This window comes from Varroa jacobsoni, unplaced genomic scaffold (genome assembly GCF_002532875.2).
Source record: "Varroa jacobsoni isolate VJ856 unplaced genomic scaffold, vjacob_1.0 scaffold_234, whole genome shotgun sequence".
NCBI classification, from domain to species: Eukaryota; Metazoa; Arthropoda; class Arachnida; order Mesostigmata; family Varroidae; genus Varroa; species Varroa jacobsoni.
In genome coordinates, this window is record NW_019213136.1 from 37,242 (window position 1) to 54,752 (window position 17,511).

The 17,511-nt window shown below is 43.6% G+C and overlaps 1 protein-coding gene across 4 annotated transcripts in view; it reads right to left on the minus strand.

Annotated features, from left to right (window-relative positions):
• LOC111273912 (protein Wnt-5b) overlaps positions 1–17,511 on the minus strand; it is a 105,933-nt gene that overhangs the window by 5,964 nt on the left and 82,458 nt on the right. For 2 of the 4 annotated variants that reach the window (XM_022855952.2, XM_022855950.2), the window contains 3 exons: positions 13,877–14,169; positions 8,953–9,133; positions 8,652–8,763 (listed from right to left, as the gene is read on the minus strand). In XM_022855952.2, coding sequence (XP_022711687.1) covers positions 8,652–8,763; positions 8,953–9,133; positions 13,877–14,141 — 558 coding nt within the window. In that variant the 5' untranslated portion in view covers positions 14,142–14,169. Of the gene's footprint in view, positions 1–8,651; positions 8,764–8,952; positions 9,134–13,876; positions 14,170–16,021; positions 16,438–16,491; positions 17,074–17,511 lie in introns of those variants that run through there. The other 2 variants (XM_022855951.2, XM_086973660.1) reach the window with 2 other exon arrangements.

The window sequence follows — 17,511 nt, forward strand, 5'->3', positions numbered from 1 at the left end:
ATATATACATCAAATCATCAGATCGTCAAATCAAAACGTTTCTACTCGTTGAGTTCCTCGCATCAAAAATCGCTTTTGGATATATAGCACCAGCATGGCTACGCGGTGACCATCCATCTACTGATCTGAGATAACAACATTTTCGTGTTGTCATGCGCGAATAGCTGAGCAAGTCGCAATGTCCTCTTCGGTATATTACTAAATATAAATTTGATAGATAACAAGGAGGAATACGATATGCCAAAACGCAAGTTCAGTCTGTAATAAGCTTGGTTTTCTTCAGCTAACGAAAGTCAGCACTGAGCATATAACAAACAATAGGAGCCCATAAAACAACGAACAAGTACACCCATATGTCTTAATTCTATTTGATCATTTTCATTATGAAGTATTTCCAGAACAGTGTTTATTCTGCGCAGATGGGCACCGAATGACCAAGCACATGCGTCTAAACCAGCGTCCACGAACCATTGGTCGCTCTTTACTGTATTATGGCAACAACCGTGCACTGTATTTCGACGTGTACATCTGTAACGCATATCGATTAGGTTAAATGTGTAACCTAAATTTTTCGGCTAGCTTGAGTCGCTGCCGTCTGGTAAAGTGTCCTAAATAGTTATGTACCTGTCTCTTTCAATTCGCAACACAGGTTGGGCAAAAACGCGAAATCGTGCGTTCAACTATGACAATGCTACATTTCGGCATAGGCGAATAAATTTCTACAGCCTTTATAGCGCTAAAGTTCTGCTATACGAAGTTAATTATGTTTCAACTTCTCGACCGATTATGACCGTATGGGGTCTCACGTAGTGATTCGCTGTGAGAATTGTACCGATCGATGTAGGAAGATATCTATTTTATGTACAGCTGGCTGTCGCCATTTCCGTTACCAATGCCCTCGCCCAGGCTGCTGCTATTAGCGAAGGTTCCAGTGTTGACGGCATTCTTTTTACCCCTGCGTGTTTTCCTACGTGTAGACTTCGCTTCTGAGCCAGATGCAGGTCGCTGCTACCCCATCTTATGTATATGCGAGAATGGCGACCAGCCAATCGTTGGCTGGCATGTAACTCGCAGGCGCTTTACATACTATACTTGGTGCGTTTATAAAGCAATATGTCAAAACCTGAAAGGAAGAGCTAGGCCAGCATCAAGCAGCAGTTCCTTCGTGAGCCCCTCGCGTAGACCAACTCTGGTGCGTATCAATAGGAGCTGAGTAGGACTGCCAGGGGAGGCAGTTGCAGAAAGCAAATGTAACGGTATCACCGAGGAATAGCTTTGAGCTAGGGCTCGTAGATACCACAGCACGCTGAATACCTACTGCTGGGCTTGGCCCAGCTGCCGAGTTCAACTCCGCCGCTGCAGCTCGTCAACCCACCATTACGGCTACAAGGACTGTTATTTCTTGAAGCGTCTGAACAGTTCCATAACAGCAGCTCACACGCCATATACAAATTCGTCCCAATTTTCAAGTCTTTGACCCAGCAAATAGCTTTTTTCATACGAACGACCGTAGTATTGGAACGTCGTAAGGGTATATTGGTAAATAAAGAGCACAGCGAATCTTAATGTGCTCGGTAGGTGACTTGTTGGGAACACCACACACCAATGATATGTCTAGAGGTATAATAGGGCGTGCAATTAGTGAACTCTGAGGAGTTACAATATAATAGATGGCAACGTATTCCATGTCTCTTAGACCGACATTTCAAGTCTTATTACTCAGGTAACGGACTTCCTGAGCAGTTCATGTCACATTAGCTCAACAGAAAAACACATTCAATCATCTAGTAGTTTTTCTCTATCAACCACGCGATGAATTTCTCAATGCTAAAACAACAGTCAGAAGCTAGACTAAAATAAAGAACACAACGGCTGATCTTGACACATGTGTATTCGCTAGCGTTGAACCGAACGTTTTGAGCGGGTACGAGTGTGGATCAGTCCGTTCACGCATCGACGTCCGGAACTGGTGAAGCATCTATTTGGAGATACACTCTTTGAAATCATCCGTATCTCATATTCGTTGTACTTCGCGAGAGTGCATACCTGCCTTCATCTTGTTCCTGAGTAAAAGCAAGGAAGCGTAAGTAAAAGTAACGGATGCGTTCCTTGAACTAGAGATCATTCTTCAGTGTCGCAGTGTAGTTGACGATACGAGAGACTTTGCCCTGTTAGCTTCTGGGATCTGTTTTCTCTTAGTTGAATGTTGTTGTTGTCGTGGTGGTTATTGTATAGATCGAGTTTGGAATAGTAAATTCTATAGTAATGCATAAAGCGTTTCCTCTCAATCTACTTCATTGCTGTCGAGTACAACAGCCGCCGGTCGTACTTAGACCTGCGGATGTCTTTAATAATATTATTCAGCTGTGTCGCCCTCCTATCTTGTTCGCTGTTTTTGAAGGAAATGCTTTGAAGGTAGTACAATTATCTTTTCAACGTATACAAAGTAAGAGCAGGAGGTAGCATTGATCACGGCCACCTATAGCCGATTAGTACGCCGCTGTAAGAGGGAGAGGTTTGCATTGTATGCCAACTTGCTTACTGTTCAATGAATTACCCCTGGAAACGGCCAGGGTCAAAAAAGTTAGCAGATTATGTAGATGATACGGACACCTATCAATAAGTGGCCTTTGAAATTGGTCTCTTAAGCAATCTACAGTAATATCCTGTTTTTTCGTTACAGCACTTAGATAGGAAGAAGCAGCTCTGCAGCAGTAGGATAGACCGTTTTACTTAAGGTTTCCAATCTAAACGGAGCCTTGGCTGGTGATCTCTTGGGAAATGCCAGTATGTACGCCAAACTTTCCTTGGTGAACAGATGCATGAAGGTGCATGAGTAACTATGTCAATACACATATAGCTCAAAAAAAGGAGCATCTGAATAAAGGACTTCAACGCTATTAGTCCAGATCAAAGCACAGATGGTGTGGTAGGACGAAATACGTGTTGTATTTCTTAAGAGCCGAAATTTCCAACCGTCTATATTATTTTTAGGCGGGAACTCGTAATAAGTATATAATCAAGTGCGATATCAATTGACAAGTCCTTGTAGTGCTGATCTGTTCGCTTCGCACTGCCACTTAGAAACGTTTCGTGGTATCAACCATTAAATTCTACTGACGCTCACCCTAGTAGGCCTGTTTCAAGCATGCGTTGAACATATTTAGCACAGGATTACAAAAATAGTCACCAGGATAACTAAAAAGTGGCTCAACGACCATCGGGTCTGCTTCTATCGGACAGACCATGTTGCCCTTCTATGCAGATTAGGATGAGAAACGAATAATAATAAAACGAAATAATAATAATAACGGATAACGAAATAATAATAACAGCTGTGTCGGCTGGCTTTCCTGCTGACGCGCAAAGAGAAATGACTCTCAGGACAGAAGCTACGCGGGGCCGCCTGTAAACGTCCCCGGTAGCAAAGCGAACTCACTCACACCCATGAAAGACAGACAAAACGAGGCTATCGAAAATGTCCGAGGCCGCTTCGTCGATCAGTTGTCCGAAATCGTTCCGCGATCTCTGTTTTGTCGGATTCGTCTCGGGGGCTGGGGTGACAGCATATTTCGTAGATGGCCCTGTCGAAACGGAATAGTTTGAAATATGCCTGTTATGTGCTAGTTCGCCCATTCACCTCCCATAGGCAACAACACGAGACGTTATGGAATGGGATAGGATCGAAATCAGTCTTGCCCTGAGCAGCGGTCCATCGTACCAGCCATGCTAGTTAGCTGACACTGACAAGCAACGCTACGTTCTACAAAACGGTCATCGCGACTTTTCTACCAATATGAAGCCCACGGAAAAAGCTGATATATACGCGTATCTGCAGGATGGACACGCGCACTACGTCCGGTCACTTCGGCTCTTTGCGCCTCAATACCTATAGCGTCGTTATCAGAAAAAGAGGAGACCCCCAGATGATCGCAGGCTGGGGGATTAAAATGGCCCGATGACTTTTGCCGGTCGATCATGGGGGCCCTACAAGGAGAGGATTGGAGAAGAAAGGTGAAAAAAGGGAACGTGCGTCCGCTGCCGTGAATGTCGGAAATACGAAGACTGGCTGTCTACATCTTTGTGCGTGTGTGCGCACGTATGAGTAGATAGGCAAAAGTAGAACTCATGAAGGCACAAACTGCAAATATTTCCCCTGGCGAACGATCTTTTTTACTCGCTCGAATCTCCCTTTTTAGGCGGTTCGTCTCGAAAAGCAGAACATCATCGCCATTCGAACGTTTTGGTGCCGCTCCAAACCACATCCCGGTATACTATGCTCGAGCCTATAAGTGGCGGCCAAACAGCGGCAAGATAGCCATAGTAGGAGACTGGACAGGAACGCAGCGAGAACTATGGTGAGGTCACAATAGACGATTAAGGAAGATACAAGCGAGAATTTTCGTTCTTCTTTGTTCCTACCCATGATCATATCGGGCGCGATGACGAAAGACAGCGGATTTTTTTCATCCATTCTCCTGCTATATCGCTCTATACATTGAGTGGGCTAAGTGCAAGCAGGAACTCAATTGTAAGGAAAACAAAAAGAGACCCTGTACAGATACACATTGGGATAGCACACAGACTTACATTAACAAATAGAAGATAACAATTTTCGAAATAAATTCCAAACACCTGTGTGGGATCTCCACTTGGAGATCGTTGCTTAGATGTGTCACGTTCCGCACTGCCCTTCACTGTTACGTGTGAGCGAGGTGTGCACTGCAATGCAATCGAAGACTCAAACCTCACACTGAAATAAATTTGCGAATTTCTCTCGTTAATGAGTAACCTCGTTGACGGAAAACTTATTCATTTTAGAACACAACCCACTGCACTACAGATTGCAATTATAGAGCTAGAAAATTTGCTTATTTCGCGCGTATTGCATGTGACTAGCTGCTACATGTACATAGTTTACATTGTTAAACAGTCAAATATTGTTACATTAATAATTGCTACTGATGGCGTCACAATGATAATAAAGGTATTCACGCCACTGATATTTTGATGGTCTTCATTTTGCTACAAGCCGGTTTCTAGTCAGCGGTGGTTATGCGACGCAGACCCATGCAATACCAGAGCAGATAGATGTCGTCGACAGTTGTAGGTGTCTGGGCCATTGGCTTCCTAACTCGATTTGACTATGTTCGTATTAATACTCTTCTTTACTCCTTTCTAAACCTACGAAACGACCAGAGTTTAGCAATCAAGGCCCAAGTAGAGTTACAGTCGTATCATAACTGCTGTACTAGGGGGCAGTATACGAAAACCCTGACGTGTAGTTTAGGTTAGACGCTGCAGTTTTAGAAGGTGATTACTTCTATAAAACGCTCTCATTGTCTGCGCGTTAATACGTGACTATTCCTATTACGATTAATCTAATAGTAGATTGTTATTATTGCTAGACAGATTGATGTGGAGGAAAAGACACCTAGATATTTTGTGCACATTCTGCATGTTGCCATCAGGTGAAAGATACTTAAAGACGCTGGATCGGAAGCTTCTCGGTCAGCTATACGGCTAAGACTACACGCTATACTGGACGTGGTCAACTGATATAAGTGTACAATGGCCAAACGCGAGCGAATATCTCTACCTGGAAATTAACGAACTCGTTTCTGATCGTTCATTGACGCTAACGTTGTTCAGTGCCTTCGATAGATCCTTTGAACAGTCGTGCAGTCTGAGTCGTCATTTACGCCTACGCATCTCAAAGTAATTCGTTAGCCCTTCGACTTCGAAAAGCAACCAAAGGGTTGTTTTTTACCTCAATTTAGTGTCGCAGACCGCTTACATGATCTGGCACGGCAAGTCACAATACATTGTAATGTACAGTAAAGAAGAGTTAACAAAAACATATTTGCTCAAGACAGTTTACTTGAAATCGTTTCGAAAATTAAAGCGGAAAAGAGTTTTCCAGCGAGTTCCATCTTACCTAAATGCATGAAGAACGTGCGTCCTTCCGAAATTTAGAGAAACTACTGCACTCCGTTAGATTCAATCCAAAGGTTTGGGTAAAAAAAAAATCATTTTTTATAACCAACAACGTTAAAAAAGTTCTTTTCTCTATACACAAATCGTTTATCTACGCATTTTTCAGTTTGATGTGTTTTGTTATATATTCTAGTTTCAATCTAGGCTATGATTCACAAGACTTTACATCGAAGATTATCATATAAATATTATGAAAACTTTCCAAGTCTATAATTGATTGCCTGCTCTCAGATCCATGGATGCTGCAGGAGCCGAAGAGATGAAAAAATAGTAATATTTTACACATAGCCCTAATTCACAGTTTAGAAATTATAGTCTCAATTATGGCTACGTCATGTTATGTAACGATTCTTTACCGACAAATATCACCGATACGTTTGTTTTCGTTGGTTGCCCCCAGATTCTGTTTGTTTGCTACATTCCGTACTCACCTTAGTCATTACTAACATATTTGTCCCACCCTACTCTCATGCAAAAAACAATCAAAAGCGGCTCCAATCCAGATAGGCTAACGACTGAGAATATAAAGTAAGCAAATACTCCACAAATATCTTGAGGATGAAGAAGAGTAAATACACGCCGCTGTGTAGTATATTAATCAGGACATAAGTCGGTTCAAACACACACAGACCGTCTCGGTTCGGCGATCGATCGATAAATCTATTTATACACAGGACCTGCTTCTTGAAATGGTAAGCAATTCAGTCGGGGCATACAAACCTACTGTTAACCATTTGTGATCTGCTCGAATTGATCTCTGCTTCAGCGTGTTAGCCAGAGGCATTCCCAATGTAACTTAGTTGTCTAATGGGATCGCAGCTTTCTGGTTAGGGCATGATCGATCCTTGATTGATACTTGATTTGGCTCCCTGCAGTTGCTCTGCTTCTACTCGCGTTTATCCTACCGAGCTTTTACAACGGCTATCTTCAACCTATGGGCTATCCATAAGTCACCCTGTATCGAGACAGGTCTGGCGGGGAATCCGATCCCTTCCTCTAACGAGTGAACAAATGTCGTCTGGTCTCGTGAAGGATAGGGCCGAACAACCGAGTAACCGTTCGGCTCACAGTGACCGCCCGCATCTATCGAACGCATTCCTTTCATCCACATGATAGTGTCACCAGAACCTCTGCAACAACGAGACTTCCTGTCAATAGGCGTCAAGTGGCTGGTAAAGGCTAACGACGAAAGCTTGGGAGGCGGCCCTGCATCAACAGGACCGTTTCCCAAGCTTTACCCTTATCAGAGCAGCCCAGCGGGATAACTATCGAAAAAGGGGAAAGAGAGAGAGCGGACAGAGACGCAACATCTTCAGCAGATGCTTCGAAGGCCAATGCTGACTTGTCCGATGTTTCTACTACTCGCAGCATTAATACGAAACTGCCACCTCTCCTGTCGTTACTGATAGCCGCTGGCTTAGTGCCTGGCGCGGTCCGTCTGTTCTTCAGATCCCTATCTTGATGGTCCTAAATCAGAGGATCGGCATGGATTGGAAGCCTGCTCTACCCTCACGTTGTCCGCCTCTGATCTCCGTCCCTGGTGAATAATCTCGGCCCTTTGTGATCTCGGTCATTTAGCACTTATAATAGTTTGTTTCTTTCCTTTTCCGCTCACTCCGGATAGTGTCGATTAACATTGCAGCACAGCATGGCTCCGGTGCAGTCGACTGCGGTGTGACCAACTTTTTGTTTTCGCAGCACATGATCCGTCTTTATTAGACTTCACTGCCGCTTCCCCGCTCCCTCTTAATCTAACGGCACGGACTATGGTGATGACTGGTTGATTGTTAAGACGCACGTAGCAGCAGGTTGTGCGAATGTCCTTGCTAGTAGGATACATCGAACACGTTGGTGGCTGACAAGGAGATGTAGATAGGATCACTGAGTGTTGCTGACGTAGCATCATAAACTGAAGCACAGAGAAAGTGCCGCAGTTCTGTACGGGACGAAAGGAAAGCTGTAATATTCTAACGGGTTGGGTGGTATTTGATCGCCCGAAAAGGCGCCATCGCGTCTGAGATTGCAAAGGACGCCAGGGTGACTCGTGGCCTCTATAAACTGTATGGTCTTCGGAAGAGAAAGCGAACGACAAACGATGGTGTATTGCAATATGGTCGCTCTTCATGAAGCTGAATACCGAATTCGACTAAAAACGTCGTTAAAAACTGTTTCTACTTGATCACACATGCTGCGCTATGTAAGTTATGATTAAATGCTAGATTTCTCACATTCGCAATGTACATCAATAATGTCTAATAGCATCAGTTATGATTATTCGGTACGGATGGGCTTTCTGTGATTTTTTCCTCTTATCATCGGTACAAGTAATATCCATCTAGTAATTGTCATAATACATCGACACTGCATTGTCCGATGACATTTGGGTTTGCAGCAGTAACGTTAATTGTATTCTATGTGAACCTCAACGCTATAAAGACAAATGCAAAAACTAAACGTTTTAAATTTATGGGCAATTGATTATCTCGTTTGCGTCTCATTGACGACCATTCAAGCGCGGCCCCTCAGATCAAGAGCTGTGAAATTACTGTAGGGAGTTAATTAGAGTTTAATCGAAAAGCCTTCTATATGCCAATATCTAAATTGCAGATATTTCTAATTCGTTGGATTTTTGCACCTTGATACTATCTACTTACCCGTCGACCAACTTCATTATTATGGAGGTTCATTAACTTCTTCCCCTGCTGAGGCGTATTCTTGCCATATTTTTGCTCGCGCTCAGGTAGATCCACGAATCCCTCAGTGAACCTATTACCAACATTGATATTAGAACCAAACATTGAAACTTTAATTAACTATTTAATGAAAGACGCATACGGTGGCAATGGAGCTCAAACGATATATTCTGGGCATTTCCATTTATCTGATATTTATGGATGAAAAAAATCCAAATCACTTTTCGTATCTTCAAATAATTTGGAAGAATCAGAACTTTACCTATATCCGTAGGCGATATTATCACCGCAGCCTCCCCATATCCACTCTTTGTGGAGGTTGTTTGGTCGCTCCTCGTTCGAGCAGCCACAGCTTCGTAGATTGCCATCTCTACAAGCGCGAGCTACTGTATGAACGACGCCAGCAGCTGCAATTGCGTGAGCAAATGCTGTTTCTTTGCTCCCTGAAACCGTAACAAAGATAGATTGGTTGGTAAATCACTTTTAGTCGTAATGGAAAATCACAATTGCAATCTGGTTTGCTCAACCGTCTATACGTAAATATTCCAATCTCATTTGTTTTTCAGAGTTCTTTATTTCGGTAAAAATGCCCGAGCGTGTGGACTAAAAGTTTCTGAAAAATCACTTAAGTTATGCTAGCTGATCGTCCTCTTACGGCAAGTAACTTGTAAAATATTGTGTGCAAGCGAATCTTATCAGTCTACCAATATGTATCGCAAGGCAAAAACACCCCAAAAGGAAATCCGATCACTTTCATTTAATTCTGCTTCAACCGGATGTATTATAAGGTTAACGATCAGGAGAAATCTCAATCCAATCTTTCGATAATGATAATCCCTTACTCAGTAGCGAGGCACGCAGGTAAATGTCAGATCAGCATACTTTCCATGAAGTCGAGCATACTCCACCACATTCGTATCATCCGTACTGCACAGCAGCGAGTTAGATCGTGAGGTCAGCTTCTTGAGGCTCCAGGCTTCGACTTCTCCGTGGCTCTGTTCATCTTGTCGGCTCACTAGTGCTCTGCGAACCCAGTTTCAACCGCCTCACATAGAAGATGAAGGAACCTACTTGTAATACTACTAGTGCTCGTAGCCACTAGCCGTCCCAAAGAGATTGGAGTTCCTCCAGCTTTCAGCCACCCCCTCTCTCCACGCCTCACAGTGACTCAGGAAAACTCGTCCTTACCCTCAACCCCCTCGGAGGCATCCTCGTCTGTGGCTTCCGCGTAGTATAAGAGGCATCTAAGGAGAGTGAGCAATGGTCTTCCCGTATCAGCGGAAGCGAGGCGTTGAGAAGTAGATGTCCTGCAAGACGGATCGGTGCGGTCAGCGGATTCACTGCTTGCGAGTCACAGCAGGATCGAGTGAGCGAGTGATGCTTGAAGTCAGAAACGACGAGAGAAAGGCCACAGAAAGTGCTTTGCCCGGTGAGTTCCTTGAAGAAATGAAGTGGAAGTGCCGCAAAACTGGTTGAGCGGTTCGCCTGCCATAGGCGAATGGTAGGGATGGACACAATCGGAGCATTACAGGACTGAATGGATATAGGGACAGAACCGGAGCAACTTCTGGCAGGCGCGTTCTGTAAAACCGCTCAAGTCTCACTTCCGTGAGAGATTCACCTCGACGGTAGACTGCGGTAGTGACTTGCGAACAGTGAATTGGTTTGGTCCCGTTTTTATGGCACGGGAAGCCCATACAAACGGAAGGTGGAGCTGGTGGCGTTCTGGCTTCTCTGACAACGGCTTCGTTTAACGCTGCCTTGGAGGCATCAACGAGTGCCTCTCAACCCGCTGCATAGTAAACAACCGCTAAACAGTTACCTTTTTCGCCAGTGCCTCTAAAAAAAATACGATTGTGTGATGTCTCCATATATATATATATATATATATATATATATACATATGTATACCTTGAACCGCGTAATGTAACAGCAGCGCTTTCGAGCAGACAGGCCTCGCAGCATTACGACACGGGACATTCAACAGCGGTCGTAAGTGCCCAACCACAGCAATGATATGCAGCAGGTCATTCTAAGCAGACTAAATGAGTCCCGGAAACGTGAGGGACATATGGAAAGAAAGGAACAATTGAAATTTTGTCTCGCCGGTTGCCCCCCGCCGCTCCTAACTGAATAGAATATAGTCGACGAACAGGCCGAACGTCGTAGATGACATCCTACTTACATGTTTGTCACCCATGCATGGAATGTTTGGGAGAACAGGGCGGAGATGCCTCAGCCTAACAGAGCCATGTAAGGCCCAAAGAATGATCGTTCTAGCGGAAATGGAGCTCGTCCGGCTTGTTGCCGTTCCTGCTGATGCTATTGTCCGTTTCGCTATTTCAGTTGAGTTCGTCATTGCTGATAGTAATAGTGGTTTCACTTCCCATAGAATAACAGCACGTAACAATCATTTTGAATTATACCAGGTCTTCTTCCTAGCATTCCTAGAAATCGATGTTATTATCCGGTAACAAACCAACAACTACGAAGTCGCTAGTCAAGCGTTTTCGCAGGGATATCCGAAGAAATCAATGACTTTTATACGTACAGTACAAAAAGGGGCTTTCTGGGAGCATACTCAGCAACAAAGGCTATCAGTTCATGAGACCGCTGAAAGCTCGATTTTGGAATTTCGAAGATTACTCTTTCTATTGTGAGCGTTGATGTGCTTGTCACAGTATGACTGCTACACGCGTCCCAGATCCCCTTCCACATGATGCGTTGGTATGAACTTCTTTTTGGTTTATCATAACATTTAAACTTCAGTCTTCCTATGATTTTTGGTCGTGCTTCTGTTGACCATGAGGGCGACACAGCCGCTGCTGTTGAGATGAACTCCATTATCCATTCGTATAGTCCAAGAGAATGTTACGATGGTCGTAGACCCATGCGAGCATTACAAATGAGGGCGGGGAGATTTACTCCTGATGTCGATCCCTTGCCCCTGAGTGACTCATCGACGTTACGAGTCGGGCCGCACTCCCAGCATGCCCGTAGATACACATGCTACTTGTCACAGGCTAGAGGCATTTTAATTCAAGGTAATAGCACGCATTGAGGATAAGTATATACATAATGGTACCCAAAATACGCTCGTATGCATAGGGAAGGCTCTTGCTTGGTTTCTGTGTCCTCTTCGAGAAAGTGAAAGAAGCGGCGGGAACTGTAGCAAAGGCACTAACCGAACTATTACACAAACATCTGCTTGCGGTTTAACAGCGCCCAGGAGCGTGCAGGCTGACTCATTTCAGTTGGGCAGATACGTACCGCATACTGTTGGCCGGTAGTAATACAACTACTAACTCAATCCGTTCTCCCACTGATGGGAGTTGATGGTGTATGTATGATAATCTTAAGTTAGCAGGCAGTTGGCCGCTCAACGCAGCCCAGAAGCCAGCCGGTTTGGAACTATGGGTAACGGGGAACCTTGAGCCGCATGGTTAACGCATCCCCATAGAAAAAGCTACCATTTGATCTGTGGCAATCGGAGCCTTTCATCGGGCCGGATCCCTTTGGTGGCATGGGTTTCATTTGGGGGTTGGAGGAAAAGTTGACTGTACCAACCATTTGGCTTCGGGGTAGTTTTCGGCAGGGTAGCTGCTTTAGCTGCTGCTGTGATACGGGGTGGCAATGATTTGCAAAGTCTGAGTCGATATCGGCCATTTAACAAACCTATGCAGGGTGGGCGCTGTATGGGTTGTCAAGCCATTATCTAATGACCTAGCCATTTAGAAGGCTTTGGTATAGTTATATCTAAACTTATCGCAGTCCCAAACCAGAATAAAATTGAATTATGATGTTAAACATTAACTTATGACAACGGGATATTTGGATACTTCCAATTGTGTTTATATTTTGTTTCGTGTATTAAAGTAACATATATATTATATGCTGCTAGAATTGTCAAGACACATTTAACAATTCTCACTATTGCTCGTAGGTACTCGCATACACTTCAATATTTATGCCTGTAATCAATATGCGTATACTGTCAGTCAAAACGCTCGTAACTATCACAACGCTACGCCATTAACAATGACAGTCCTAGGTATCATGCGAAGTGAAGTCTTGTACCGGGATTGAGGTCGAGGTCTATAGCACGGTGTTATACCGGATGTAAGAATGTGAACATCTAAAAATCCACTCAACCTCGCGCGCTGTCCCTGACTGCCTTTTATTTTTGCGACTGAAATAAGTTGGCCCTAGTAATACTATCGATAAGGGGGAGAATCTCGACGTTTTTGTAGACCAAAACTCTTTATGGTGTCTGGCTTATAGTGCTTGATCATGCCGCTTCAACAAGAGTCAGCCTCAGTACCTCGACGCTGTAGGCCCAATGCCGGCGAAAATAGATAGAAGCTCACATTGCGGGGGGTGGGGCATTCTTTGAGTCTACAATGCAATGATGTCATTCTCACGCGGGATCGCCGCCGGCGGTCTAACTAGACTATTTCATTCTGGGTCTGTTTTTTGCGCCGACTTGTCTTGTGGTGCTTCGGTTGCTTTTCATCACAAGTTCTCGATCCTTCCTATTTCTAACTCCCGCTGAATAGGCCTAGGTTCAATTCGAAACCTATTGAATAGCCAAATAGTCTTGGCTGCGACTAACATTAGGGTTGAGACTCAATAGGGAGTCAGCAGCAAGCCATCACCATATATGGTTCCTCGTAGAACTATTATTATTTTTGTTATTATTTGCCATGCTACGACGAGGGTAAATTTATGGGAAAGCTGAGAGATTTCTTAAGTGGCGTTAAGGTTATTCATTTACGGACGAACAGGTTTATCACTGTTATTATTGGTCAAAAGAGGCAATGCTCGCAGTCTATAAAGCAAAACATACTAATAATTTCGAGCTCAATAAGCAATCTCCACAGAAAATGTACCAATGTTTCAAACGCCCTTGCACGGAACACAATACTACACGATAGCAGGTATGCACGCCGGACGGGCAAACAATTCCTAAACATGGCTGCACTCCTTGCTTAATGAATACACACTTCTCTTTTGGAATAAATAAAGGGGTCGTTTAAAGTTAAATATGGTAAACTCTTCATTCGCTAACTACGAGTAGCTCAATCAGATCCGACCCAGGCTAAAAGAGTAAACGTATCTACTGAAAATGCTAAATATATTTGTTACGATAATTTCAGTTCGAGAGGTACCCAAGCCACTTTGGTTACCTTGATTTAGGACAGGTCCAAGCACCGAGTCGTCATGGGTCGTTGAACAATTCCATTTCATATCTCGAAATTGGTATTGGCACTCCTCGATGCCCATAAGAGCGCCACGGCCCACGTGCGGCATGTGATCCTCGTAGAGCAAGCATAGTTTCGATTGACCTTTTGAGAGGCCTCTCAAGTCCTTACAGAATTCATCACGTGAATCCGGGGGTCCGAGGGGACCCCCGGGAGCTTCGCCTTGGTCCGATTGGTAGCCATTGTGCATCAAAACGTCTTGCTGAAAGCCCAAACTCCTGCAAAATTGTAATGAAAAACAATGATAGACCAAAGCTATTTGTTAACAACTTTCTTAATACCTATTTGCAGAACACGATAGTACTATGACAAGACCCATCTTGCTTCGATTATAGCATTCTCTATCATATTGCCATTCTGTACTTAGACAGGCCGTTTAGGCTCAATTGTGAAGTATTGCTTGTCTCAAATGATTTTCACGTACCTCTATGACTGGGGAGAATATAATGTCAATTGCCCTGTACCACCCACTTCGTAAGATAAATTCGGTATGTACGCACTATACTGTTGTTAATTGTTATTTTTAATTACTCATGACATGAATAGGTAAAATAATTCCTCATCAATATGAGCAATATATTGTAAATATTATAGTGTACTATCGAGCCTTTTACTTCTCTGGACATCCACATTTACTTTATGCGCGGATTTGTTGCCAACTGCTACTCCGCTGTGATTATATATAGACGCGTGATCCCTTCCCCATAGACTGAACTATATCAACAAGTCATATATCCACTTTGCCTAATTGCGGAGATACAGAGATGCGGCGGCCTCCCTAGATTCCGTTGATTTTCCCTGTTCTACATTGATATCTCATCACATAAGCGGGGTCATAAAATCAGCTGACTAAATTAAGCCTATTCAAGCCTGGGTACTTTGTCAAGGATCCGTTCAACAACAGAGCAAGTGAGTGACCTCAAATTCGCATCATATTACGAACGTGTACGCGGGGCCACCTCGACACTCCGCTAATACTGCATCTCTCTTATCATGAGGAAGAGTACAAGGAGGCACCTCGCCTAAGAAGTACCGCCAAAGGATCGACAGCTGCATATGAACTCCAGCTTTATCCCAACCATAATAATAGTCTGCTTGACTGATTTTGATGTCCGAATATGTCTCTGAACCAGTGGCCGACAACTACTACCCAATGTATACCTCCAAGTCGCATGCGCACGACAGAAGTGCTATCGTTATGGTTGTCGTTGTTACCTAGCCACGCAGAACAATGGCTAATACCCCCCGCAGTAATCCCAGCTGATACACTCCAGCAGTAATCTAATTAACTCAAAATGACGGTTTTCACTGTCCACCCTCACTCCGCTCCTCGTGAGTCTTTACCACAATCCTCCGACAAAGCTCGTAAGCCGGATCGGTCTGCGACGATGGGTGTAATGCGAGGGACGAGATTTCGACTTCGACAAGGAGCTTGAAAATTCTTCTACAGTTCTTGCGTCCCAGGTCTCCTGATGCCTATCCTTTCCTCGTTTTACTTTGTCTGTGTATGATTTCCACTTCTTCAAGCGACATTCAGTTCATTTACAGTCAACCCTCTTCTATAGCAGCTGCTCTGTTAATCAGAGGCGCATACCTGTATTGACGCTTTTTCTTAATGCTTACACAATCCCAACACAGACTATCCCCAACGCCAATATTTATTAACCCATCACTATCCTATACGTAAACGTTGATGTCTGCAGACTGACTTGGTGGTGTGTTAGCAAAGCAAAGTGGGAGTTAGTTAGAGCCATGTTATCGATTCAGGGCAATGACTTTAATCGCAAACTAGTTCGTTTTGAGTGGGCCATCCTAACTGATCGCAACTAACTTCTAAGTAACTAAAAATAACTAGCTAAGAATAGAGAGAGAGAGAGAGAGAGAGAGAGAGAGGGGGAGAGGGAGACGAAAATGTCTTTCTAGCAGATGTTGAACCGGTTGTTGCTTGTGTATATGTGATAGTATGCGACTTCTATGTAGCGTGAGGTAGGTTAGCTCGGAAATAGGTTTTAAGTATGCTAGGTAACGTCAACCAGTACACCGTAGTTGCGTAAGTTGAAACTAAGAGACCTCCAAGCCAAATGTGGGCGGCTGACTGCAAGCAGGACAGAGCATTTTCAAGTGCGCGTTTTCATTTCCAGCTTAACGAACTCTGGAATCAGTAGGTGGTTGAGTAAAGGGTTTTTTCTTCGGCAATTACTTTGAAGAACCATCCGAAGTACCAGTATTGGCAATAGTTCCTGTCTAGACGCGACCCTAAGCCTTTTCTTTGAACCTTTCTTTGAACGAGTTGCCCACCCTCGTTGATTACTAACGTCCATATAACGCGATGTATGAACCCTCCGTAACACCGAAACGAGGCTTCTGAATCTAACTAGGGTTTTTGCAATTTTCAAATAGACAACCTCAGTCGGCAGTAACCATTTAACTTCGTAAAGCTTGAAGGTATGCTTTTGCAGTCCAAGTCGTTTACTATTACTTTAACTCGGTAATCCCACTGATCAAAAGTCAACAGCCGAGTAACCTACACACACACTTACAAGGCCACTAGATCGTCCGTTTGGTTGAAATGAACTACACTCGGCTGTCTTCGTTTTGTGCCGAAGTGGTCGAATAAAGCAGGATAAGTGCTGCAAGTGGACTCAATAATACAAGAGCCCTTGAACTTCTTGTTCCTACCGGATCTTTCGAGAGCCTGAAGTGGCGGCAGTATCAATAAAGGTCGGTCATATTTCGGCCTTTCTTTTCTCTATCGTGATCGAAACAGCGATTCGAATCGGCGATACAATTTGAGCACACGATTTCCGAGTAGACTTAATTATTTTGGATAAAGATTCTTGAATGCATTCTCCACTGAGTAAAAACAGCGAAATGGATATTTCGTTGTCTCATTTGGGCATAAGCACAGAACTAATAGATCTCTGCCTATTTGCGCGCCAAAATTCAAAATTCGAAATCAAAATGGTAGCGGTGCAAAAGTGGCCTCGTAGGTTAAATATAAAAACATTGTGGGCAATCAACCCGTATAAACGCAAGTTTGTCGTAAAATAGAAAATATCTTCCCGTAATCAGAAATATCAGGTATAGTTGTTGGAATTCGGCGACAAATATTACTAATAATAGATTCACAGGTTCAGCAAAAAAAAAAAAAAAAAATAGAAAATGAAAACTAAAGAATAAGTGAAACGTGAATTTAGCCAAAGTTGTGACGGTTGTGAGTCAACTAATACTGAAAATGTACAACAGAAGCAAAAGAGATAGAAGTCCTAGGAGAGTTGTCTAATGAACAACAAAAAACAATGAGGAACTCATAACCTCGTATACTCTTGCCGGGCGGAGCAGGCGACGTTGCTAGATATTTTAATTTCTATCAGAAATTCTACTCTGCTGAAGTCTGGTGAAAACAACCACACTTAAGAACTGGTCCAAGAGGATGATTTATCCACTCAATACGGTGTTTTCCCTTTATTAGCCTATAATAATTAAAAAAAACGCTAACGATTTGTCTGGCACTAAGAGCAAAATCACGAAATAGAAAAACCAGAACAATGATTATCGTC